This window comes from Halyomorpha halys, unplaced genomic scaffold, assembly GCF_000696795.3.
Source record: "Halyomorpha halys isolate HHAL.00 unplaced genomic scaffold, Hhal_1.1 Scaffold587.1, whole genome shotgun sequence".
Classification (NCBI taxonomy): Eukaryota; Metazoa; Arthropoda; class Insecta; order Hemiptera; family Pentatomidae; genus Halyomorpha; species Halyomorpha halys.
In genome coordinates this window covers 429,961-456,885 of record NW_027109405.1, presented here as the reverse complement: position 1 = coordinate 456,885, position 26,925 = coordinate 429,961, and the positions used below count along the sequence as shown (strand labels likewise).

Genomic DNA, 26,925 nt, shown 5'->3' with positions numbered 1-26,925 from the left:
GCTCAGTGAGTAAATGCGCTATGCTACTCACTCGAGGGTTTGTAGTAGGCTGTAGCAAATAATTATCTATTCTATTGCTGTAGCCGTGTAGTCAACCCTGTGGCTCTGTGAACAGCCTACCTCAAAAACTAAAAGTTGCGTAAAACTAAAATTACATATATCGGACTGTGAAATACATACTTGGATGCCTGGGATGTTAGAGCACTCTTTGGTTAAAATAGACCTCCCGGAATCGCCTCTCTAATTGATCGATTTTTCACTTTTTTAAGATTTTCTCAAAAACGGCTTATAAAAGTTTGGTTGTGCTCGGAAACTGATGTACAATCAAGTGGTATTTAATACCAGATAGATATTATCTTCATTGAAATAGTCTGACGGAACCTTTTTTTTTTAATAGTTTATTTATTGTTATTTACAACTGTATAACATATATACAACAAGTAAATTTGCTGTAGGTGAGATAGTGACATGATACGAACATGTGGAGAATCTACCCATTGCTAGAACTCCAATAACATTTCTAGAGGAGAAGATCCCGAGGCCATCTTCTTTTCAGACGTCTAGGAGGATTATTAGGTAATGGAGGAGAAGCCAAGTTAGAAACAAGTGGATTTGGGTGGTTGGTTAGTTTTTCATGGAAGGAATGCTATCTGGTTTTGGCTAAATCGGCAACATATGGGACATTGAGGTCATGATGGATGACTTGATTTGCGACACAGTAAGGAGCGTTAAGGATTTTACAAAGGATTTTGAACTGTAAGAATTGGATTCGGGAGGAATTTGATGGTTTAGTGGAGCCCCAAAGCTCAACTCCGTATGTCCATATAGGCCTTATAATAGTCATGTATATCAGGCTTTTGTAATAGATTGGCAATTTAGACCGCTTGTCTAGTAAATGTTGAATTAGTCGAAATCTACGAGCTGTATCCTGTCTTTTCAGTCTTGTATGAGGATTCCATGTCAGTCGCTTGTCGAAATGTAGTCCTAAGTAACGGATCTGTTCAACAGGAATAAGTGGGGTATTATTAAAGGATACTGTTGGGCAAGAGGTCTGACGGAACTTTAATAACGAACATTCATAAAATCTTCCCCTGAAGTATCTTTAATTTTTCTTCCTTGAAATAATTAACTATCTTACATTTTTTTTTTGTTAGGAAAGATAACTAAATATAAACTAAGAAAGTATTTTTTATTGTAATAATGAAATATAAACTTATTTAACACAAAAAGATAAGAGAATAAATATTTTTTACAGGTTTTATATAGTATTATGTATTGTAGGGAAGGCAAGAATTTTAGAAAAAATATATATTTAACATATTAAGTTGAAGGACGTAAAGAAGGTTGACGATAAACGAATAAATAAAGGATCTGTCCAACCTTCAGTTCAATTGCTAAACTGGCGGAGGCATGCGCAGTGCATTTTTAATTTATCAGACTGGCGAAACGGAAAAACGCACTGCATATGCGTCTAGGCACTACTTTTTTTGTGTTTTGCCTGTCTGACAAATGTTTTTGTGTCGCCATAGTTATTTGTAAGTCAACTTTTTAGTTTCACTTAACCCTATATGTTAGACTTTCAGTTGAAAGGATATTTTTTCCGCATATTTAATATTGGTTGTATAACGATTTAGTATAGAATAATTGGTTAAAGTTAAAGTTTACTAAACTGTTATATTTATATTTGTGTGCCATAATTTCAACTCCAAGTATAGTGGCATGTGTAATTTGGATGATACATTTATATTTATTATACATTTGAAACTAACTTTGTTCTTTAAATGTTTAGTTATATAAATAGATTCTATTATTTTCCTCATTCTACTGACTTTTGCTGCAGTATAAAATCATTTCCTCATCATTACTTTAGATATAGTGCAACATTCGCCTGATTCCTTTGAAGACAACACCGGAAACGTATAGTGGTCACTCATCAGAGTGCAAATTGAACTAATTTATAAAGAACGACAGCTAGCCTGTACATTTAGGCAGGAGATTGATAAAGACTATATTGATACTCCAACTCGTTGCGCAAGCTGTGGTCTAGATTGCTATAAATTAGTGGCCGCCAAGCAGTCTAGCGTTCTAGCATATTAGTAGTCCACTTGAAGCTATTAGTTCTTCCGCTTCAATTTACTATCTCTTACAATGGTCATTAGTCTTCTCGATTGCGTAGTAACACATCATCAAGAGTGACAATCGGAGCACTGTGTAAATCAATGAAGCAGTTTGCTAGTTGATTGTAAATTACATAACTCATTTACATTATACATTGTAGCAAATTAAAAAATAGTAGTCATGGATTTATCACTCATTCAGCTCCGGGGGAAAGTTACTAATGCTGGAACAGGGTCAATGCAAATTATCTCCGTTTGTTCTTTCATATCGGATTCATATAAATCGAAAGGAAATAGATCTACTGAGTGAACCACTGTTTCTAATTTAAAACTGGACATTAAACCCATTGGCAAAGATGCTAAATCAACATTTACGTATCCCAGTTTGAATACAATGCAAAGTGTCCGAATTTGACCACAACAACCAACCAATATGCACGGTCTCTTGCTTTCTCCTTCCATTTTCAACCTTCAAATCCTCCTCCACATCGTCCAGCCACCTGATCCGGGGACGTCCTCTTTTCCGTTTTCCATTTGGTTTCCCATAAACCATCTTTTTGGGTATCCATTGATCGGGCATCCTCTCATTGTGTCCTAACCATCTTAATGTTGCTCTTTTAACTAAAGCCACGATGCTGGGTTCTCCTAACAAATTTATTAGTTCCTCATTCCTTCCTCTTCTCCAAATTCCATTCTCCGAGACTCCTTCCCAATACCTTTCTCTCCCAGGAGTTGAGAATCTGTTCTGGATTTCTTGTCAGAGGCCATGTTTCTCTCCTATAGACCACTACTGGCCTTACGATGGTTTTGTAAATGACCACTCTCATTCTTTTAGAGAGAGCTCAAAAATTCAGTATTTTCTGCAGTTAGAAATAATGTCTATTTCCTGCTGCTATCCTGACCTCTGTTTCGCTCTCTACTTTGTTATCTTATGTAACCAGGCTTTCCAGCTACTTAAACTGGTTTACAGAACTGAAACTGTGGTCTCTGAACGTCACTTTGCTATTCTCTTCCTTATCCTTTCTTGAGCTTTTCATGTACACCGTGTTGTCTTCCTTCACCTTAAGGCCCAATTCATACGCTGCTTCTTCGAATTCCTGTAATTTATTTCTAATGCTGCTAGGGTTCTTGCGGCAATGATTACATCATCTACTTATAGTATATGTTGAGACAGTCAATAGTAAATGGTCCCTCCTGGATTAGTTCTGATTGAACGTACTGCTACTTCTAATGACCTCTCCTTGATATCTTCCATGAAATCGGACACTCTTTTATGTAGAAGCACTGCCAGTATTTTATAGGCTGTGCTTAATAGAGCAATGCCTTTATAATTATTTACATGTTAGCTCGTCTCCTTTCTTGTGTAAAGGTCATATTACTGCTCTTGTTAAATCTTCTGACATTTTTTGTTCCATCCATATCTCCCAAGTCAAATCATAAATTGCTTCCCAGAAATCACTGCCACCATATTTCATCATCACTGGTGTTATTTCGTCAAGACCTGGTGGCTTATGGTTCTTCAATGATTTAATTATGTCGATAATTTCTTCTTTCTCAGGAGCTTCCACTTCTTCTGCACCATCCTGCGCCTTATCCAGGAGTTCATCTAGATTGAAGCTTTCCGAACACTAATACCAATACCGATATATATTTATTATATTACATTAAAGTTATACATATGCATAACGTATACATACATATTCACTGAACTAGTATTTTCTATTGAGAAATGTTTGAAAACCAAAATTAGTCGAATAAATATTTAGGTCACGTTTGCACACTCCACTCTACACAAAATTGGAAATGATTTTCTTGGCCCCAAGTAATTTACTTGTTCAAGGCTCCTAAAAAAATCTTTTGTTTTCGTCCTTGTAATCACTACATTTTAAATGGACCTCATTTATTCCCAACAGCTAAACTTTTTTTCGTGAAACCTAGGCCAATGGTTATTTCTTTTAACGCTTGAAGATTCGTGAGAAAAGAACGAAAACTACCGGAGTTATAGGGCGCCAAATTTAATTTTTTCGTACTATAAATTGTTTTTGACAGCAAATGTTACCTATGTTTTGTATTCATAAGATACATAGATGCATACGTGCTAGCTCATTGTCCATTAGAATCCTCCACACTGTGTATCGTGTCTCGAGACAATCTGTATTTGTGTTCAATAAATTAAATTGTAATAAAGTTATAAAATTTGGTTAAAAAATTGTAAAGTCTTTCGGATGCGTGGGACGAAATCAATCTGTGGTTATTGTTGTTTTATACTGTATTGACTATGCAGGTAGTATTAACAATTTCATTCGAATGTTACTGTTCCATAGAATTTGGTTCCCAGCGAAATATTTCTTCACTACATATAAATTCATTAAAAAAATACATATTTATTCGTTTGTGATATTCTTTAATATCTTGAATGATACAATTGATATCTATAAAATATAATTTAATTAGTTCCTTATGTATTTAGTTCCATTTTCATATGCTAGTTAGATCCCAGTGCATTCAGTAAAGATAGAAATCACTTTGTTTTTGTTGAAAAAATTTAAATATTTATTACTATAAATTTATGGTAAAATTTTATATATTCAAAACTGGAAAATAAAGAAAAATATATTTATTTAACTGATTTAAGGTTTTCTATAAATGGCGTATAAATTTTCTTGTTATCAAGTTATATTTTAAATTTGATTGGTCCAAAATTGATTAAGAAATGATGTCAGAAAAAAAACAACACAAAATTGTTAAAATTGGAAATAATTTATTAAAGGCATTAATTGCTTATTGCAGAATGGGATAACTGGCAGCGGACGATATACCACAGGTGTTTTTCTTGGACCTAGTCAGCTTCATGAACCCATCCTCTCCCCAACCTGGACCCCAGGAGTTCTTAACCAGCCAGTAATCCTCACCGTCTTCAGTACCGTAGCCTACCAGGAGGATTCCATGGTCCAACTTTGAAGGGTTGCAGCCTTCTCCATCAAAGACACCTACGATTAGAAAGTTAGTTTTAGCAAATCTTTGTCAGAACTGTATGCTACTTCTAGTAAACTAAGTATTTTGAAACTAACCTCCAAAGTAGAACATGAAATCAAAGTTGCTAGCACTGACTGCGATTGAGATTGGTCCGACAGTGGCGACTGCAGCCTTTAGTGCATCGTCATCTAGGGACTTGATATCGACATAAGCTTTGACTTTGGTTCCTGGCACTACTTTGTTCTTATTGTACCTACAGCTGCGATCCTAAAACAGGAATTGTTCTATTTATTTGACTCTTGTCAATACTTTTAGTAATTTTTCACTTACAAATCCGTTTATAATAAATCCATATAAATATTAGAATTTGCATTCATCAATTTCATAGTAACAAAATATCTTACTCTTCCTTCATACGGGTATGAATCTTCACTCTCTAATCCTTCAACTTCCTCGAGATACTTGAAGGCATAGTCCATCAATCCACCTTTGCAGCCTTTATTTTTGTAACCTGTTGAACAATCTACTAGCTGCTGTTCGCTGAGCGAGACGAGTTTTCCAGTCTTCCTGAAAAGCTGTCCTTCAATGGCTCCAGTCTAAACACAAATTATTAAAACTTTAATGAACATGCATATTATTTATACTTATTAGCATAAAAATCAATAAAAATATTTACGGTACTGAAAGCCCAACAAGCTCCACAGCTGCCTTGGTTTTTCACAGGAGTGACCGCACCCGACTGACTCCAGTCAATTGATTCAGCGATTTCAACGTTTGCAGGAGGAAGGTATGTGAAGCTAGGTACTTTCCTCATATCTCCTGTTCTGTTGAATCCTACCTGAGTAACTTCTTCTGGGAGCTGAAATTTAATGAATGGTATGTGCCCATTAAAGCTGGCTAAAAAATATGACATAGTACATTACACATTTTACACATATCATTTACCATATCTCCAAAACGGTTCATTGCTAAAGTGTATGTTGTCAGTCCAGCATCGAATTTAGCGTTATGTTCTTCAATCATCTTGTGATGGTGAGCAAAAATGTTCATCCTAAGATTTTCCTCTTCAATGCTCTTATATGATTTCCCATGATGTCTCTATAAAAATAAAATATTTTTGTAAAAATAAAATTTCAGTGGATGTTGAATTTAATTTGATCTTGTTCGTTCTAAACAAACCTTGAAAGAGCTCCATTGTTCCTTGATGGCAGGCGATGCAGCTGCAAACGCCACCAGGGCTACAAGTAATATAACTTTCATCCTGTAATTTTTAATTAAATTAAATTTAATGTGAATATTTTGTTTTATAGTTCGAAGATTCTAGGTGACGTAAAATCAATGGCTTATGTTGAATTTGGTACTTACCTAAAGCCTTACTGAAGACTAGAACTCTAGTAGCTCTTATTGGTCGAATGTGGCTTTTTATAAATACTCGGCCACTTTAACTTATCAGGGTTTGTGAATCTAAGTTAAATTTACCGATAACAGAAATTACAGGACATCGATTCTAAGTTGCTAAATGGATTTCTATTGAAATAATCAAGATAATTTTATAAGTGTTAAGATAGCATCGTTGGCCGTTTATTTTTACACTCATTGAGTACATGCCGAATAAGAAGCCTTTTTTGGCAAAAAAAAGATTCTTACCGTTGTATAAAATCGTTACTCATTTTTTTTTTCGGTTGGCTCTACGGACCTTGTAGATCTTTGGCCAACCGAATCAGCCTTCTTGGGTTTACCTGGCTAGTTTTCATCTTTGTCGATCCATCGTGCTTTTGGTCTCCCACGTTGTTTCTTGCCAACTAGATTGGCATTCATTGTTGTGTAAAGGCGTCCTGATAGATTGTTTGGAGCCATATGTCCCGCCCATCTAAACCTCATTGCCTTCATATCACGATATACTAACTGAGCAGTCTCTGCAGGCAGTTAGCTGTTAGTTCCTCTCCTTAAAGGGTCAAAGCTCAATCCCAGATTGATCATGTAATTTTTCTGCAAGACTTTCCGTTCAAATCTCTCGATCCTGCTTTCTGGGGTATGCTTTCTTTATCATGGGCATTGTTAGCTTCAGATTTTTAGACATTTCGAGCATTTTTGACAGAGACAAGTAGGCTCTTTTCGCGCTTGTTATACTTGTCTTAGACCTGTGGTGACTTGAAGATCCTCAGATCCTCCTCCTTGGGCTCTACATTTAGGATCATTAGTCCATGCTTTTGTCAGTCTTACCAACTTCCCGGGGATTCCCATCTCAGTCATGGTCTTCTATAGACAGTTTCTGTTTACGGAATCATAGGCTGCTTTGAAATCGACAAATATGACGTGCACATCCTAATCTACTTCTCATAGTTTTTCGAGTGTGTTTCAAGACGAAGATCTGGTCTAGTGCTATTTCCGGTCCTGAACCAGTCGCCTATTATATTCTCGTAATGTCGAGATTTTCGATTTAGCAGGATATTAGTCAGTATCTTATAAGCCACCGAAAGGAGTGCTATGGCTATGTAATTGCATGTAATAGTTATACGTATATTGTATATATACTATTAATTTAAATTATATTATTATGATGCTTTGTTTTTAATATTTATTGTATTTAGAATCCTGTTCAACCAGAATAAATACAAAATGATTTAAATGTAACAATTATTCTAAATTGTAATTTATTCGTTCTTGTAAATAGTTCAGATCGAAACAATACTAGTTCTTAAAAGAATTTATGAGTTCTTCTCGTAGCAATATTTTATTAATAATAACAATATTGTAGTTTCTAATTTAAAGAATAAGGAAAAAAGAATCCCAGGCAATCTTAGCAGAGCTGAGAGAGTGGCCTCTTTTCGGCTAGTGCCAGGACATGATCTGCTCCAAAAACACCTCCATCGAATTGGCATCGTAGATTCCCCGAAATGTCCTCTATGCAACATGGGGGACATGGATTATATCTTACCATCTTTTGGCGTGTGTTGGTCTGGTGGATGTTGAGCGAGATACGGACGAACTAAGAGGACGAATAAAATTGTATTGGGCTGCGAGAAGGAAAATGGCGTAATAGCCCACTTCCTGTGGCGTAGGGGAAAAAAAAAAAAAGTTTCTAATTTATTATTAGATAAATTATTTTGAACTGTCAAGATTTAAATAATCATATTATCAGTATTTTGTTTGTAGTTTAGATTGTAACTAGTTTGTATTTATATTTATTTATTAAGAAAAAAAATCGTAAGTAAAAAAAAAAACTATATATCATCACTCATTTATGTTACAAATCACGATTATATACGTAAATAGTAATATTGTATAAATAAATTAATAAAATTGTAATTTATAATGATATTTAATATATTATAATTATTGGAAGAAGATAGTCCCGGTGGCGGTCAACCCAACAGGGCTTGGTCAGAACTTATCCTAATTGAAGAAGTTAGAAGACTCAATTGTAATCTGGATAAGCCCTGACGAAGCGTTCCCTGCAAAGTGGAGCGAAATGTTGGTTAACATTTAATAGTTTTTCTACTATTTTGTACCTTTATTGACCGCCCCCTGGATTATCTTTCTACAATATGTTTTTATATTTTCAAAATTTTAATTATTTTAATAAATATTTTTTACGAACGATGTTTTTTCCTGCTGACCATCCCGAAAATTCAAAAATAAAAGCTAGATGGTTATTGTAATTGTTAAAATAAAAGTCTTATGGAATCTTATGTTACATGCTCCCTTCTACAAGTCAACACATAGTATAACGCCGCGGTAACACTTTTTCACCATGATACCCATTTGGGCTATAAAAAATTGTACGATACCTATAGCGAGCTAAAACAAAATGTCGCTACAATTGTCCATAATGGTTGAATATGTAAGAAAGTAAGAAAAAAAGTATCCTTTAATGATATTATGAAATTGGAAGAAGATATTTTACCGCATGAAGTAGATTGAGGAAGATCAAGGTCAAGCAAAGCAAACTCGACTAGATCCCGTCAGAAAAAACATATTGTTCTTATTTTGCTGTGTTTACGAATACTGCCTTGAATGAACTGTAGCGAATATTTTAGTTCTTAGCAAATTAGATTATTTAAAAAAATGCTAAGTGTTACTATAAAACCATTGTGATTTAAAATTTCTAAAAACGTTTTTCTTAAGTAAATAAATAAGGAATTAATATTCTATATTTTATTAATCTGATTTGAGGAGCTTTAGATTCAAATGCACTTAGCCTGTTTACATTTTGCACGGGGATTGCGAATTTATGTTGGCAAGAAACTGAAAGATAAAATGTTTTGGACCATATTGCTTCTTGCCACTGGCTTACGGAGATTCGAAGTTTGTTTTTCACTGCACAATGAATACCAAGGTATTTTTTTGTTTCTTTTCCGTTGCTGACTGACTAAATTATAAGCGGACAAAAGATATTTTGATCTGGGGTATTTAACCCATATTATTACCAAATACTGTATTACCATTATAATACTATTATTTAAAGTTTAGAATATTACTTTGACATCATAGAATTTTTTTAAAAAATTATATATTAATAAATATTACAATCTGCCGCAACGTTCTTGGACAATAAGTAATAGTGTTAAATGATCACATTCATACTAAAGAAGTTTTTTTTTTATTTAATAATTTATTTATTGTTATTTACAACTGTATACAAATATATACAACAAGTAAATTTGCTGTAGGTGACATGGTGACATGATACAACCCACTGATAGAACTCCAATAACATTTCTAGAGGAGAAGATCTCGAGGCCATCTTCTTTTCAGACCTCTTGGAGGATTATTAGTTAATGAAATAGAAGCCAGGTTAGAAACAAGTGGATTTGGGTGGTTGGGAAGTTTATCATGGAAGGATTGGTAACTGGTTCTGGCCAAATCGGCAACATATGGAACATTGAGTTCCTGATGGATGACTTGATTTGTGACAAATTAAGAAGCATTAAGGATTTTACGAAGGATTTTGGACTGTAAAGATTGGATTCGGGAGGAATTTGATGGTTTAGTGGAGCCACAAAGCTCAACTCCATATGTCTAGATAATACTAAAAATATAAAAATAAATTTCTTAAGAAAATAAATAAATAAAAATAAATAAATACATGAAAAAAGTGTTGACACGAAAATAAACAAAATCTATCTCTAAATATATATAAACAGAAGGGTAAATAAAACGAAGATAACCAAACAACATAGTTGATGAAGAAAAAATATAAATAAATAAAAAATAAAATAGTCACTAGTCACATTTACACTGTTGTATACTATATTTCCACATAAAACTTATGTAACTTAACTTAAAATACAAATGTAATTAAAATAAATTAGCAGATCGTTAAACAGTCTGTGCACAAAATTCTTAGCTGCATCATTTATTTTGATAAATCCTATATTTAATTATGTATAAAAACGTATCTATTCTTTTCATTCCTTAAATGTTTTTTTAAAATTTTATAAGAAATATCGGAAGATTGTAATACCTAGTCTTCTGGGGGATCACTCTGAAATGGACCAAGTGGGAAGGTAACAGCTGAGAATTTATTTATTTCAGTTATTCAGTTATTATTTGTTGAGCTAGAGTGAACAAGAAGTAATGGCGACTTTTAAGTCAGCAATGAATTTGTCCACAGACTTTTTAACTATGTCTAAATACTGTATATTACAGTGTAAACGTGACTAGTGATTATTTTATTTTTTATGTATTTACTTTTGTATTTATTTATATCATTTCTTCAACTAAGTTGTTTGATTATGTTCATTTTATTTACTCTTCTGTTTATTTATATTTAGAGATAGATTTTATTTATTATGGTGTAAATACTTTTTTCATTTATTTATTTTTGTATGATTGTGATCAGTTACCGCTATTACTTATTGCCCAACAACCTTGTAGCAGATTGTATTATTTATCAATAAATAATTTTAAAAAAAAATGATGTCAATAGTAATATTTTATACTTTAAATACTAGTACTAAAATTGTCTACATTATTTAGTAAAAATATTGGTTAAATACCCGAGATCAAAATATCTTTTGTCCGCTTATAATTTAGACAGTCAGAAACGGAAAAAAAAATGGTTGGTATTCATTCAGCAGTGGAAAACAAACTTCAAAGCTCTATAAGCCAGTGACAAGAACAACATGATAGGGTTGCTTTGTAATTGTACAAGAGCCCAAGTGGAGAAAAAAGGCAGTTATTTCACACCAATTGTTGATTACTTAATTGAAAACTAGGTTTAATTACTAGCCAAAATTGATGAGTTTGCCAAGTATAGGTAGGGGGAATAAAAAATGGCTAATTTTTCAAAACGTTAAAAATAATTATTTTTTTATTGAGAGCTCTATATCTTTAAAACTACCAACAACAACAGAAATCGAAGAGAACATCATTTAAAGTAGAGGAAATTTTCTAAAATGTGAGCCCTAATAGAACTATTTACGTTAGTTAATTTATTTTGAGAAATCTATATCTCAGGAGCTATGTGACGTACAGATGTCTATTAGGACTCAAATTAAAGCTAGTTTAATGAGCTATAATACAGTTTATTACGTAGTTTTTGTAGGAGTAGTAGTTTTCATGAAATTTGCTAAAATATATTTATTTATAGTTGTTCAGACAAATTTTCATTTGCCACATTTATATTCATATGTGAATATCATAAAAACTACCACCCCTATGAAGATAAGTGTTATAAAGTACTTTATAGCTAGTTAAATTTCCTTTATTTTGAGTATTGGCAGACATATGTGCGTCTTAGGGGTCTGGAGATATATTTTTTCAAAAATCAAACATTTTATACGAATAACTTGAAATTAACATTGTGTGAGTTTTTTTTAATCAAATATCATAAATAATACTTCTACAAAGATAAACATTATTAACTATTTTATAGTAAATTTAACTAGCTTTAATTTGAGGGCAAAAGACGTTCTATACGTCGAATGGTTCCTGAAATAAAGTTTTGCATAAATCAAACGTAATGTCCAAACAACTATAAATAAATTTATTTTAGCAAATATCATGAAAACTACTACTCCTACGAAAATAAACATAATAAACTACTTTATAGTTCATTAAACTAGCTTTAGTTTGCGTGCTAATAGAGATCTGTACGTCACATAGTTCCTGAGATATAGATTTCTCAAAATAAATTAACTAACTACTGATATTTCAGTACATTTTTATGAAATGGTGCTTTTTAAAAGGCTATATCTCGAGAACTGTAGGACGTGAATAGCTCTATAAGGGCGAATATTTCAGCAAATTTATTCTTCTTTAAATAATATTCTTTTATGAAAGGAATATGGTCCGGGTGCGGTAAAAAAAAACTCAAATAGTAGAATTATACTATTTTATTGAGCCAACGTTTCGCCCCACGTTGCAGGGCTTCGTCAGGGCTAAAAAAGATACAAACACATAGTTACAAAAGGGAAAAAAAAAAAAGAGAAAAAATCAAACAAAAACATAAGTGTAAAATAACAGGGGTATAAAATGTAAAAAAGTAAGATATAATAAGAAAAATTAAAGGTTGTTTTTTCTTTTACTTTACTTTTTTACATTTTATACCCCTGTTATTTTACACTTATGTTTTTTTTTCGCCTACCTTTACTTGGCGACTCATCAGTTTTGACTAGTAATTGTACCTAGTTTTCATTTCAATTCAAAAATTGGGGTGAGATAACTGCCTTTTTTTCTTCTCGGCTCTTGTACTATAGGACGTGGTTCAGACAAAGCAACGGTGTGATGTTGCTTTTTTCCTCGAAAACTACTGGTATCACCACCTTATTCAATCTGTAACAGAAAGATTGGCGAGCATAGCTAATTGACTATTATGCCCAATACTCTTAACAATTATTTCAATATGCATATTTAATCCTATAACTAATTAATAATTTCTTTTAGGTTTTTTTCTTTTGTGACGAGCAAGTAGAACCAATGCAACAGCAAGGCTTATCTAGGAGTAGTAGTAATTACTGACAGAATAAATATAAATGAGTGGAAGAAACTGTACTAAACGCATTATGAAATTCCAAATATAATTGTGATAATTGTTTTGAGATATTAATTGATTCTGATAATTTTGATTATAAAATAATCTTAATTTAATCAATATTTAAAAAAATATCGATATCACTACTGTTGTGAATGACTAGGAAAATCCTTATAAGTATTTTGATGACTAGGGCGAATTTTAATGTAGATTAATTACATAAGGAAAATATTGAAATGTAGATTAAAAATTAAATGATGAGGCAATGATATGTGTATCTAAAATTAGCCTTTTTTCATTTTAGTACAATTCTATAGGGTTGTAATACTACATAAAATTCACCTTTTTGTCAATTTTGTAACATCTTCTTGTTACTTCCCACCGTACTTAACAGCATCTGTTTTTCATAGAGAATTTGATTAAAAAAATTATGATAGTGTTCTTTTAATCTAACACGTCGTAATGGCGTAACTACCAAAACCCTCAAAAAAGTACAAAACCCTAGAACGCCCGCGGCAGAAAATCGTTGGAAAAAAATAAACTCTCAGATCAAATTTGATTAAGAATTCAATTTTCTATTAGAATTAGTCATCATAATTTGAATATTAGCAATCCGATGTGACTTGAAGATCTGTCATGATTACGTCGTTAATGTCACGTCTGAATTAACATGAGTAGCAGTGAGTTTTCAAACTATTTTTACCTTTGCAATTTTCGGTTTTTTGCACATTTTGTGCTCAACTGTAAACGTTTTTTTAAACGGTTTCAGGCAATTTACGACTTCGAAATGCGTCAGAGAAGAAAAATTACATTTTCCATGAGAATCTTTAATTGAAGAAATTTTAAGTTCTAACTTAATTTGGAAGTTTTATACATTTATTATCTATTGGTTCCTAAAAAATAAATAATAAAGTCACCAAACTTCAATATTCACTCAGTACTTTACTTTGATGAATTATGTTAATAAGAGGTTTAAGATCAGAATATTTCTTACAACTGTGCCAACCTTTTCAATACCAAATGTTAAATGTTTTGAAAATAATTATATCATAGGCAAATGTGTGAAACCACGTGAGTCCCAAACAAATTGATTTAGGATTTCATTTTAATAAATATCATAAAGTAGTATATATTTGAAAAAAAAACAACAAACATTAGCTTGATGAAACTTCAATTTTTAAAAAGTTTCTGAACCTTCCTGAATACTGAAGTTTTGGAAGTTACCTTCTTTCACACTTTTGTCGACTTATTTATTAACATTATTCCTTATAAGATATTTTTTCCTCTTGTCAGATGGAATTTCTATAAAATCCATCCTATAAAATTATCCTGTACAATTTTTATCAGGAATAAATAAAAATTTATTGGTGAAAAAAGGTATTTATTAAAGAAATTTAGATCCAGTGGAATTAAGATCAGATTATAATTTCAAATTTTACTAGTTATTATTACAATTTATTCAGAGAGTGGAAATGAAAGGTTAATAAATTTGAAAAGAATAAATAAAACGTTGAGGTCCTCATGCGAGAATTGGATAGCTGGCCATAGATGAGATACCACAGACGTTCTTAACGGATTTTGACAACCTGATGTAACCGTTCTCTCCCCAGGCTGGGCCCCAAGAGTTCTTAGCGAGCCAGTAGTCATCGCCGTCTTCAGAAACATAGCCTACCAGAAGGATTCCATGGTCTAATTTTTTAGGATCGCAGGTATCGCCGTTGTAAACACCTGCAATCATAGATTCAGTTTTAGTGAATTTTTCTTGTAACGATGGCTTGAGAAGCATACTACTGCTGATAGTAGAATAATATACTAACCTTCGTCGTAGAACATGAAATGAATATTGGCCGAACTGACTGCAATTGAGATTGGTCCAACAGTGGCAACGGCAGCCTTCAGAGCTTCGTCATCTTGGGACTTGATGTCAACATAAGCGTCGACTTTGGTTCCTGGCACTACTTTGCTCTTTTTGTACCTACAGCTTCGGTCCTGCAAGATACAAATAATCAGTTCGGGACAAACTTATGTTGTTTGACAGATATTTTTGTAGCGTAGTTATTATGTGACTGTATAAATGACTGGAAATCGGTTTTTGTGCAGTATATAACTGAAAAGCATAAAAAAACCCAAAATGTGTGCCGTAAAAGTCCTAAATCTGTAAAAATCATTTATAACAACGTTTTCACGGAAAGCTTACCTTGTTGAATATACTCATTATGCACTCATCACAGTTTTATAAACTATTTTGATTAAAAACTTAGAATTCTGTCCATAATTAAAGTGTTAAAAGGAAGCTAAATATATTTAGAGATTGTTTATTTATATTAAAATGAATAGAAAATTCAACTGTAAGATTTAGGAAACTCAACCAAGGTGGTATGTGGAAAATATTGTTTACAATACAAAATTCTAGAATTGAACTCCAAATATTGAATTCGACATTTTCGAGTTATGGAATTCTTTACTATTCATTTTTCTAATTTAATTAAATGTGAAAAAAATATAACTACTAACGAACGTAAATATGATTTTCTAGACTTTAGTATTTTGAAAAAAATTCAAAACAAACAATCTTTTTTTTTAATGTAAATTAAGCATAAATACTGATTTTTATTGAAGTGAGTGTTATCAAATTGTGATTTCCTTAAACAGAAATATTTAGCTTTGTCTACATTTCCCGCAAGTCGGGGGCAATCTTTGGGCAAAACTCAAACGAACGTCCAAGAAAGGAATAATTCAGCTTATGACATGAATCATTTAATTTAATTTTTGATTATTAATTATTTGCTTCTTTTAATTCACGAACTACTGTCAAATATGTAAATTTAAACAAGGATTTCATAGTTAATACTAAAAAAATAAAGAAATTCACGAATTAGGCTAGGGGGTTTTATACCAAATTATAATTTTTATTCGTATTAAAATAAAAATCTTAACCATCGTAACCATTTTTCATAATTATAACATAAATAAACTCTTTTACGTAGGAGAGTTAGGCCATATGAAGTACTTGAGATTTAAATTATAATTTGTATAATTGGCGATTGAAGTGACTAAGAATCTTACTTGTGCTTCGTAGGGGTATGAGTCTTCACTTTCCAATCCTTCTACATCCTTTAGATAGCTAAACGAGTAGTCCATCAATCCACCTTTGCAGCCTTTGTTTTTGTAATCTGTTGTACAATCCACAAGCTGCTGTTCGCTGAGGGAGACGAGTTTTCCAGTCTTCCTGAAAAGCTGTCCTTCGATGGCACCAGTCTAAAAATTTACATATTTAAAACTTTATATATCTATAACTTGTTAGTATCAGGACAAGTGTAAATGTTTATACTCACAGTGCTGAACGCCCAACAAGATTCGCATACACCTTGGTTCTTCACTGGAGTAACTGCACCTTGATCTCTCCAGTCAATTGATTCAGGGATTTCAACGTTTGCGGGAGGAAGGAACGTGAAGCTAGGTACTTTCCTCATCTCTCCTGTTCCATTGAATCCTAACTGAGCCACTTCTTCTGGAAGCTAAAGTTTAACGAATTAAAAGTACTAAAACTGGCTAAAAACTGAGTTATATTTTATTACACCGTTTACACATGCATTACCATATCTCCAAAACGGTTCATTGCTAAGGTGTATGTTGTCAGTCCAGCCTCAAATTGAGCATTATGTTTTTCTATCATGTTCATATGGTGAGAAAAAATGTTCATCCTTAGATTTTCCTCTTGGATACTGTGATATGATTTCCCATGTAGTCTCTATAATATTACAACGTTTTAAATAATTTGTCTCAGAGTTATTAGATTATGCAATTAAAGAGAATCTTGAGAAAACATATTCTTGTTAACACTAACTTTGAATGATGACCATTGTTCCTTAACTTTGGGTGTTGCAGCTGCAAACGCTACCAAGGCAACCAGTAAGATGATTTTCATTCTAATTTGAATAATTTTAAATTACTTATTATACATATTTATGTAACCTTTATAAAATTTATAGATATTACAATCTCCAAGAGATTTCTTTTATTACAATTATTGAATTATAATATCGTTTATCAATGTTCTGAATAATATTTATAAAAATATTATAATGATAAAAAAAAATTCTTATTCTTACCTGATGATGCTTAAAGAAGAAGAAATACGTAAGTAATGAAGAATTTTTGGTAGAGGCTTTTATACCCCTTCGGCGCCACTTAATTTCGAGAGCTGTTGTCGATAATTGTTTTTCATGATATGAATAATATATGTTTATCACAATTCATATCGAAAGATAATAGTTAAAATACTGTTATAAAACAGTTGACTTTTATTGGTGGTAGGTTAATGAAGGGGTCACAGAATTAAGCTCCCCCTTCCTGACAAAATCCAAGTTATGGTTCTGCGTATGTGTTATGTATTTTGAAAATTATGAAAATATTAAATACAGAATACGCTTAATTTATAATTCATTTAAATCAAAAACTCATTTTTCATATTTTATACTTATATATATCACCTTGGTGGTTATGGCTCTGAAAACCACTTAAAATAGCAATTATTTTAATATTCATCTTTTCTTTTAATTTAATCATCATTAAATCAATAGCATTATTAATTTTCAATACTTTTTTTATATTCCTGACTATTTCATGGCGTTGAATATGTTTGCAATCAGCAGATACATGAATGTTCTGCGGGTTTTTAAACAGAAGTTAAATAAGACAAAGACAGCGTGAAATAATCCAAAAACAATAAACAAAAAAAAAGTTATAATAAAATAAAATTTTGTTATAGGAAGTGTGTAAAATAAATATATATGTAAGTAAATAACTGTATATAATTCATAAGGAGTTTAATAAAAAAATAAATAAAATTGAGTGAGTATAAAAATCTTTAAAAGCGGAAAAACCTAGAACGGTCGTAGTTGCTGAAATCTAGGACAGTACTTTTTTTTTTTATCACCCCTTTCCTGGTCATTTCTGACAAGCTGGAGAGTGGGGGGAGGGGTTCATCTAGAGGTAATGAACCAATCCTAACCATGGCGGGGAGTCAAATTTTCATTTCGTGGACCGCCACAAGAATGAAAAAAGTCGACCCCCCAGGCCGGATTCGAACCAACGCCAGGTTGAAAAAACCTGCTCTTTAACAACCTTAGCTATGGATGGCTCCGTCTAGGACAGAACTAAACACATTTTGGTACAGTCCGAGGTAAAAAGTAGGTGCAGGAACGGTAGCTAGACAAATGACCTCCCTCGACGATAGCTGGTCTTAAGCCACTATGACATGAAGATGTGTTTTCAACCGCGGGCATAGTGTTAAGTAAAAATAAATAAATGTGGATTAAACCCAAAACATTGATTAATTATAATAAAAGCCGTCTGTCATCGGTATTGCGGGTACTGTATAGGTTCTGTTCCCTGTTCGTTTCTAGTTTATAGAATTTAAAGATTATAATTTAAGTATTATTAATTATTATTATTAATTTTAACAATGATATAAGATACTTGGAGAGTATAAATAAATAATAAATTTAAGGTGAAATGAAATCCTTCGTAAAATCCTCAATGCTCCTTATTTTGTTACTAATAAAACCATCCATAAAGACCTAAATGTTCCTTATGTAACCGATCTAGCCCGAACCCGATATTATTCCTTCCATAATAAACTCCATAACCACCCAAACCCACTAGTTTCTAACCTTGCTTCCTCTTCCATTCCTGGCAATCCTCCGAACGCCTGAAAAGAAGATGGCCTCGTGTAAACTGTTTTTAGAGTTCTACTACTGGGTAGTTTCTCTACATCCTGTATCATATCATTATGTCATTATGATCAAATTTACTTGTTGTATTTTTTATACAGTTGTAAATTGAAAAAAATAAAATAGTTGTAATTATTAAGTATAATTGTAAAAGTGAAATAAACAAATTATATGTTGAGAAGAGAAGGAGTGCGGAGAGCAGCATTGAACCGCCCTTAGTGTTTTTGCAACATGATTACATTGAGTCTATTAACTGTTATAATTTTAAAGAACTAAATCCTCGCCATTTTTTTAAGCATTTAAAAAACCTAACATTTATTAAATAAATCAAAAATTGTATCCTTATTAGTCTCAACACTTTTTATTTCAACAGTCCAACGTTTCGGCCATTTCGGCCATCCTTAAGGACATCTAAATATTTAATTGCTTATATTATATATTCATTTCTAACACTTATAAGAACAACATTATCACCAATAATATATCACTAATATCTAGGATATTCTATTTTTAATTTTATTGTTAGGTCTATAACATAAAGAGTATTCTTCCACATCATAATCACCATGACAGATTACAGTTCACAATGGAATTGGAAAAGGAAGAAAAACTAAGATTTTTGGATATGATGGTAATACGACAAGGAAAGCATATAATAACAGAATGGAAAAAGAAGATCTAACAATAAAATTAAAATTTGTTATAGCAATTTAAAGGACAAAATTGAAATAAAAAGTCAATCGGGATTAATATATAAAATTCCATGTTTAAATTGTCCAGCGATCTATATAGGTTAAACTAAGCAAATGTTGGGGGATAGAATATATCAACACAAAAATGATACAAGAAATAAAGAAAAGGATCCAAATAAAACAGCATTAGTACAGTATGCAGCCAAAAATCAACATAATTTTGATTTTGATAACACCATAATTTTACATAAAGAAAACAATTTGTTCAAAAGAAAAATACTTGAGTCAAGTTATATATCAGAAAACATCAATTACACAGTTGATTTTAAAACAGATACTAGGAATTTAAACCAACATTATGCAGAGATTTTAAGCAAAATAAATTTATAAAAATATTGGAGAAATTTGTTACTATCTACAATTAATTTTAATATGGAATTTTGAGAATTAGAATAAATACCACATTGAGACAAAAATGCAATTTAAAACAAGACTGACCTGTGTGAGTGGAAGGTTATAAATAGTTTGTGTATATGGTAGTGATTTTGTGTGGATAATTTTAAAATAAGAAGATTTAGATATTTATGATTTTAAATAAAAAAAATAGGTAACTAAACTTAAGCTTAGGTAAGCTTATTAATTATAAATATGACTCTCTAATAATTGACTTTTTAATAGGTTTTTAACTTATAATTAATGACCTGGGCAGAATAGGCTGCAAAACAAATTTTAAATTTTAATGTGAGGAAGAATTTATAATTGAAGGTATGTTATATTATTAGTTATAATGTTGTTGTTATAAGTGTTACAAATGAATATATAATATAAGCTGTTAAATATTTAGATTGTCCTTGAGGATGGCCGAAATGGCCGAAACGTTGGACTGTTGAAATAAAAAGTGTTGAGACTAATAAGGATACAATTTTTGATTTATTTAATAAATAATTACATGTCTCAAGAAATTGAAAAAACCTAACATTGTTTAACCTTAACATCGACTTTTCGTTTCTCTTATTGATAGGTTAAATATAATTGACCATACAATTTTTCTTTTTTTTTTAATTTGATTGCTAAATTAAACTTCACTAAAAGAGCATGTTGGTATAAATTCTGATTTGTTGTAGGGTTTTTTTAAATTTAATAATTAAGCTTGCGACAATTCTGAAAAAGTCATATTTGATGATACATAATTGTATAAGTAGCTTTTAGTACTTTAATTTACTCAAAATTGGCATTAGTATGAAATAGCCTATAATATTTTCGTTACTAAGCACAAGGATCTAGTTTAATTGAATTTGAGTTCCTACTTTATGACTTGAGGTTTCTCCGTTTACCATACAGAAGCCCGCCGTGTCTTCGAAGCACATGTGCGTTGATCACGATTTACGACTACTGCTGTGAGGAATATGCTTCAGTAAGAGCTTCTAGTGCTTGGGATCTTATGGAAGCAAATAGCTCATTTTATCTCATAGTCAACACAGATTACTTCAGTCATTTTATTAAATATTTCAAGAGCATTTGTTTAGTAAAACTGTTTTATGGTTTTTTTTTTTAATTTTAATTTGCCTTGTATATAATATTGATCCTTTATAAAAAAAAAATGGTCAAATGATAATATTTTCCATTTTAACTATATAATAGTATAGATAAGTATGTACCTATACTAAACTGTTTGCATTTTCTTATCATAAAGCAACACAAAGCAATTTATAGCAATTACAGTGTGCCTCAAGATCGTCTGTGAGTATTCACATAGTACTTGATCTATCTTGCAATTATTCATTTTTATAATTCCTTTCGATTTGGAACTCTGTGATGTTTTCCACTTGAAATTAAGTAAGTGCATCATATGCTACGCATCAGGTAATTGTGCTTGTTTTCTACACTTTGGAAAAGTTTTAAATCATGTCCTAATAAATTTGTGTATTTTTTATTCCTAAGCATTAGTTTTTGAGAAGAAGAAATGTAAAGCTAGTTTGTTTCTCAAACTTCGAATTCTGAATCACTTCTTCAGGGACGTGAAATTTAACTAACTACCGGCTTCTTAATCCCACCTGTTGGGAATTTTTAAATCATATAATTACATATTTTTAACCTACAGCAACCTTCTTTTAAGTGGCACTTCTAGTCAGTCTATTTTATCGAAGAAATGTATTCCACATTCTAGGCATATACCCGTCTGAAATGTGTAATTTGAGTGTCGTGGGACTTTTCTTTCTTGAGCTAGGCTGTTTACAAAGAGACCATTTTGGGGACTATGTTTTCTGGACTAATTTTGTACGGCTGGAATACTTGCCTTTACTAAATATTACATACATATTAATTGAAATCACATGCGATTATTTATTCACACAAGAGAACATCACACATTTAGAATGTTAATTTGTCGGTTATAATTTTATTTTTATATTGAAACTTTTATTTCAAAACATGTAAACTATATTTTTTTATTTCAAGATCTAACTTAATTTTGATGTTTCATGTATTTATCATCAATTGGTTCCTATAACTACCAATAAACAATAAAATACCAAACTTCAAGATTCAGTCAAAACTTTGCTTTAGATTAAAAATGTAATTGAGAGGTTTAAGGATATGCCTTACAATTTGGCCAACCTCCTTAATATCACAATTTAAATGTTTTTAAAATAAATATATTATTGCCAAATGTCAGAAACCACAAATGTCCGAAAGAAATATATATTTTAAAAAAATAATCTCATTTTTATGAAATTTCATTTTTTAAAACGTTTCTTATCTTTCCTGACCACTCATGTTTTGAGATTACTGATTTCATACTTTTGGTGAAGATATGTCATTAATGTAATTTCTAATAACATGAATGTTTGCTTCTTGTCGGATAGCATTGTGTGGATCTCTCAGAAATCCGGCCTATAAAATTACCCTAATAATTTTCTAATATTAATTTGATAATTTTATTTTGAATCAACAAAAATAAATTGATACAAACAGGAATTTATTAAAGAAATATATGATGCAGTGGTAAAATCAGGTTATAATCCCAAATTTCACTAGTTCTCAAACTAAGTAATAAATTTTGAAGTTTTTTTTTCAAAATATTTTTGGAATTCAATGAAGTTGATCGGAAGCTTAAAACATTTTAAACATTAAACTAAAAAATAAATTATAATAATGATAATGTGAACTTCTACGACCCATGAACCATGAAGGAACAACTTTTTTTTTTTGAACAATACAAAAATACAAAAAAAAGGAGGTGATGTATTGAAGACCGATAGATCTTCATATGTCCTAGGAGAGCTCCCAAACCTACAGCTTCAGGCACCTATACCAGCAATGGCACCGAATAATTATTTATTCTTCAACAGAAAAATAATCATCTGTCATTGCTGTATCCAAAACCTAGTACTTGGAGTTGTAAGGCTTAGTGTCTTACACACTGAGCCACCCCATTTCTCTTTCGTCGGAGAAATACACTTATAAATCAGCAGCCATAAAATTAAAATTCAATGGAAATCAATAGTTCTGAAAACTTATTACCTGGTGTAAATGCCAGTTATATAATAAATTTAAGTACTACCCTGTGCTAACCATGGTGAGGGGGGAGCATGTTATCATTTTGTGGTATCACCACCCCATAGGCTGGATTCGAACCGGCACCGATGCAGTTCCAAGGTTGTTAGGTCCTACGTCCCAGCTCCCTAGGCTACAAACGGCCCTAGATGTACCTCAAGTTCAAAACTTATTTATTTAGGGTAATTTTATTTCTACTTAAATGATTGTGACGCAATGACGTTTATGACATACAATAATTAATTGTTATTTTTTCTACTGAAAAAAATCTCTCAAGTACATCATATTTATAAATAAATTATAAAAAATCTAAATAATATGAAAACTCAATTTCCTAAACGTATCAGTCTCTCCCGAAAAGTGGAGATCTGGGAATTAGGTGGGTTCATAGTTATTAACTAATAGGTTAAAGTTCATACTTATTAACTAATAAGTTAAAGTGTTTCTTTTGTTAAAAAAAAAATTAAAATCTCAAATGCAGGAATCCAAAAATAAAGTCTAAAAATTATTTATTTTTTATTTAATGAAACATCATATTTAAGGGTATATAAAGTTGCTGAAGAAAAAAAAAATGGTTACTCTACTTTACCAGAAGCATGTTTTGGTTATTGTTATTTCTTATGCTTATTTAATACGATCAAGAAGCTTTCTCTTTTCATTTTGTATAAAGTTTGGTATATAATAGCTAATAAAAGATACAGAGGAGAACGATATTATATAATAATAATATGATAATAATCATAATAGTATATCGATATATCATCATTTTTTTCGGCTTAGGGATATTTTTCGACTAGTATCACCAAAAAAATTAGTCATTGAAATTAGTGATCCTACGTACATAGCCTTTCCATGTAAGCCCAAGGATATAGTTTAATTAAATTTAGGTTTCTGCTTCATGAACTTGAGGTGTCACTGTTTACCATGCCGAAGCCCACCATGAATTCTAAGCACAACTCTGCTCATCGCGGTTTACGACCACAGCTGTGTGGAGTATGCTTATGATTCAATAAGGGCTTCTATTACTTGAGAAATGATAAGAGCACATAGCACATTTCATCACATGGTTAACTAAGTTATATACTTCATTACTCATTTCATAATGTACTGTGGTATCCTGGGAGTTGCTAAATTAATGTAAACAGGGTTTTTTTATCTTTACTTTTCTTGTAATAAGATAATTTTGGTCAGTTACTCAGACGAATGATAAAATGATGATATTATGCATTTTAATTAAACAATAATAATATTAGATACGTATTTACGATAGCTGTAACTGTTTGTATTTCCTTATCATAAAGAAACAGAACGCAATTTATAACAATTACAAATTGTCTGAATATATGAGTATTCACAGAATACTTGATATATCGTTCGATTTTTCTTATTTATAAATGCTTCGTACATGAAACTCTGTGACATTTTCCACTTGAATTTAAATAAGTGTATAATTTTTTATGTACCGGTTAGTGTGAATCGCTTCGGCCCACTCCCGAAAATTTTTAAATAAATATTAGCAAATTTCAATTTTCCTATTTCTATGTTTGGTTCCTAATAGGAAGAAATTAAAAGCCAATTTGTTTTTCCATCTTTCCTGTTTCGTTGAATTTTTCGTCACTTTTTCCAGAACGTGAAATTTTATAAATCAGATAATTTCCTATTCCTAACCTACAGCATCCTTTTTTTCACTGGTGAACCATCATAATATAATTCGTCAAGACTTTTTTTTTTTTTTGTTTATGTTCGTTTTCATTATCAAGCTGGGCCAAAGAAAGATTTAGATTCATGTAGTCTGTCTCCAATTTTATCTCTGGACAATTTCTTAGAGGAATAATGACGTTGAAGAACTAGGTTTAGCTTGGAATCTCATTTATGTGGTTTCCTTGGAAACCGATTGTTTTTTGTATCTCAAGAGGTTTCTCAATTATACGGCATATTTCATAATCCGTGAATAAATGCAAGAAATTGAAATACGCTCTCTATACTGATTTAGAACAGTTATACAAAAAAAAAAAAAAAAAAATAGCTGTACCAAAACTGATCTACTGCGGTTACTATAATGTCTTTGACTTTAAATTGCTGTCTGGCTTCTGATCGAGTCTGCCACCCGGGACTGCTTTACAAACTCCGTAAATTCCTACCTGCTACATTCTTTCTCATTATTCGTTCCTTTCTCATTGATAGATTTTTCCAAGTAAACCACAATGGTTCCTATTCATCCCTCTATTCTCAGTCCGCTGGTGTTCCTCAAGGTAGTATCCTTGGTCCCACCCTGTACACCGTCTATACAGCTGACATTCCAACCAATCCTAACACTATCCTCACCACGTATGCCGATGACACATGTGTGCGCTGTTAATAATAACTCATTAATTGTATCCCAAACTCTCCAATCCTATATCACAGCCCTCGAAGATTGGTGTCGTAATTGGAGGATTAAGATAAATTCCAACAAATCCCATCAAATCACCTTTACTCTTCGTCGTAAACCTACTGACTGCCCTAAAGTTTGATTTAATGATGTTACTCTTACCCCTGTCGAACAGATCCATTACCTTGGACTACATTTGAACAAACGATTAACCTGGAATCCTCACACCAGACTGAAAAGACAGGAAACTGCACGTCTATTTCGACTATTACAGCACTTACTGGACAAACGGTCTAAACTTCCAACACATTACAAAAGACTGATCTACATGACTGTAATAAGGCCAATCTGGACATATGGAGTTGAGCTTTGGGGCTCCTCTCGTATTCAATCCTTACAATCCAAAATCCTTCGTAAAATCCTCCATGCTTCTTACTTTGTCACAAATAAAATCATACATAAAGACCTTAATGTTCCCTTTGTAAACGACCTATCCCGAACCAGATATCACTCCTTCCATTATAAACTCTCTAACCCCTCAAAGCCCCTAGTTTCTAATCTTGTATCCTCTAACATTCCTGACAATCCTCCGAGGCGCCTGAAAAGAAGATGGCCACGAGACCAGCTAACCTAAATTTCATTAGAGTACTATCAATGGGTAGTTTCTCTACACGCCTGTAACCCTCCAATTTAACTTAGATCAGATTTACTAAATGTATTATAATGTACAGTTGTAAATAGTAATAAATAAATATTTAAAAAAAAAAAAATGCTGTCTAATGATAAATTCGTTTAATTTGCTTAGTGGATCGAACGTGGGTAGCGGATCACTGGAGAGGGGAGGTCTGAGAGAGCGGAATAGGGGGAATAAAATTGTCAATTAAATGTAATAAGATTGTCAAATGGAATGAAATTGTTAAAAAAAATAATCATCAAATAAAATATTTTTATTTAGTGTGTAGACGAGTATAGATTGTAATAGGGAAAAACATGTTATTATATCATGTGAATATATGTATTTTATATATGTCAGATCATGGATTGAATGGTATGCTGTGTATTGTAGCAACCCAATGTATTTGGGCAGCATGGAATAAAGGATTTCTCTCCCTGCTGAAACGTGCATAACAAAATGTCCAAATATTGCACTTTCAGTTACAATGGTCAAACCGGTTATAACTGCCAACTCTAAATAAACTTCAATTTCTCAAACAGTATGCAATTACCGTGCTTTCGAACCTTTCTTTAGGCCATCCTTCTTACTTCATTACTCATTTCATAACGTACTGTGGTATCTTGGGAGCTGCTAAATTAATGTAAACATCAAAATATACTGAAAGTGATTTGTTTTTTTATTTTTACTTTTCTTGTAATATGATAATTTTGATCTGTTACTCAGACGAAGGATAAAATGATGATATGCATTTTAATTAAACAATAATAATATTAGATTCGAATTTACGATAGCTGTAACTGTTTCTATTTCCTTAATATATATATA

At 31.7% G+C, this 26,925-nt stretch overlaps 1 protein-coding gene across 1 annotated transcript; it reads right to left on the bottom strand.

The window, feature by feature from the left end:
* Positions 1-4,858: 4,858 nt before the first annotated feature.
* LOC106684498 (uncharacterized) lies at positions 4,859-17,341 on the bottom strand. The gene is made up of 13 exons (XM_014426619.2): positions 17,184-17,341; positions 16,919-17,000; positions 16,670-16,822; positions 16,407-16,589; positions 16,138-16,329; positions 14,889-15,060; positions 14,592-14,799; positions 6,273-6,354; positions 6,039-6,191; positions 5,770-5,952; positions 5,498-5,689; positions 5,189-5,360; positions 4,859-5,107 (listed from the first exon to the last, which is right to left on the bottom strand). The coding sequence occupies exons 2-13, from the start codon at positions 16,997-16,999 to the stop codon at positions 4,899-4,901; spliced, it is 1,980 nt and encodes a 659-aa protein (XP_014282105.2). The 5' UTR covers position 17,000; positions 17,184-17,341; the 3' UTR covers positions 4,859-4,898.
* Positions 17,342-26,925: the final 9,584 nt, after the last annotated feature.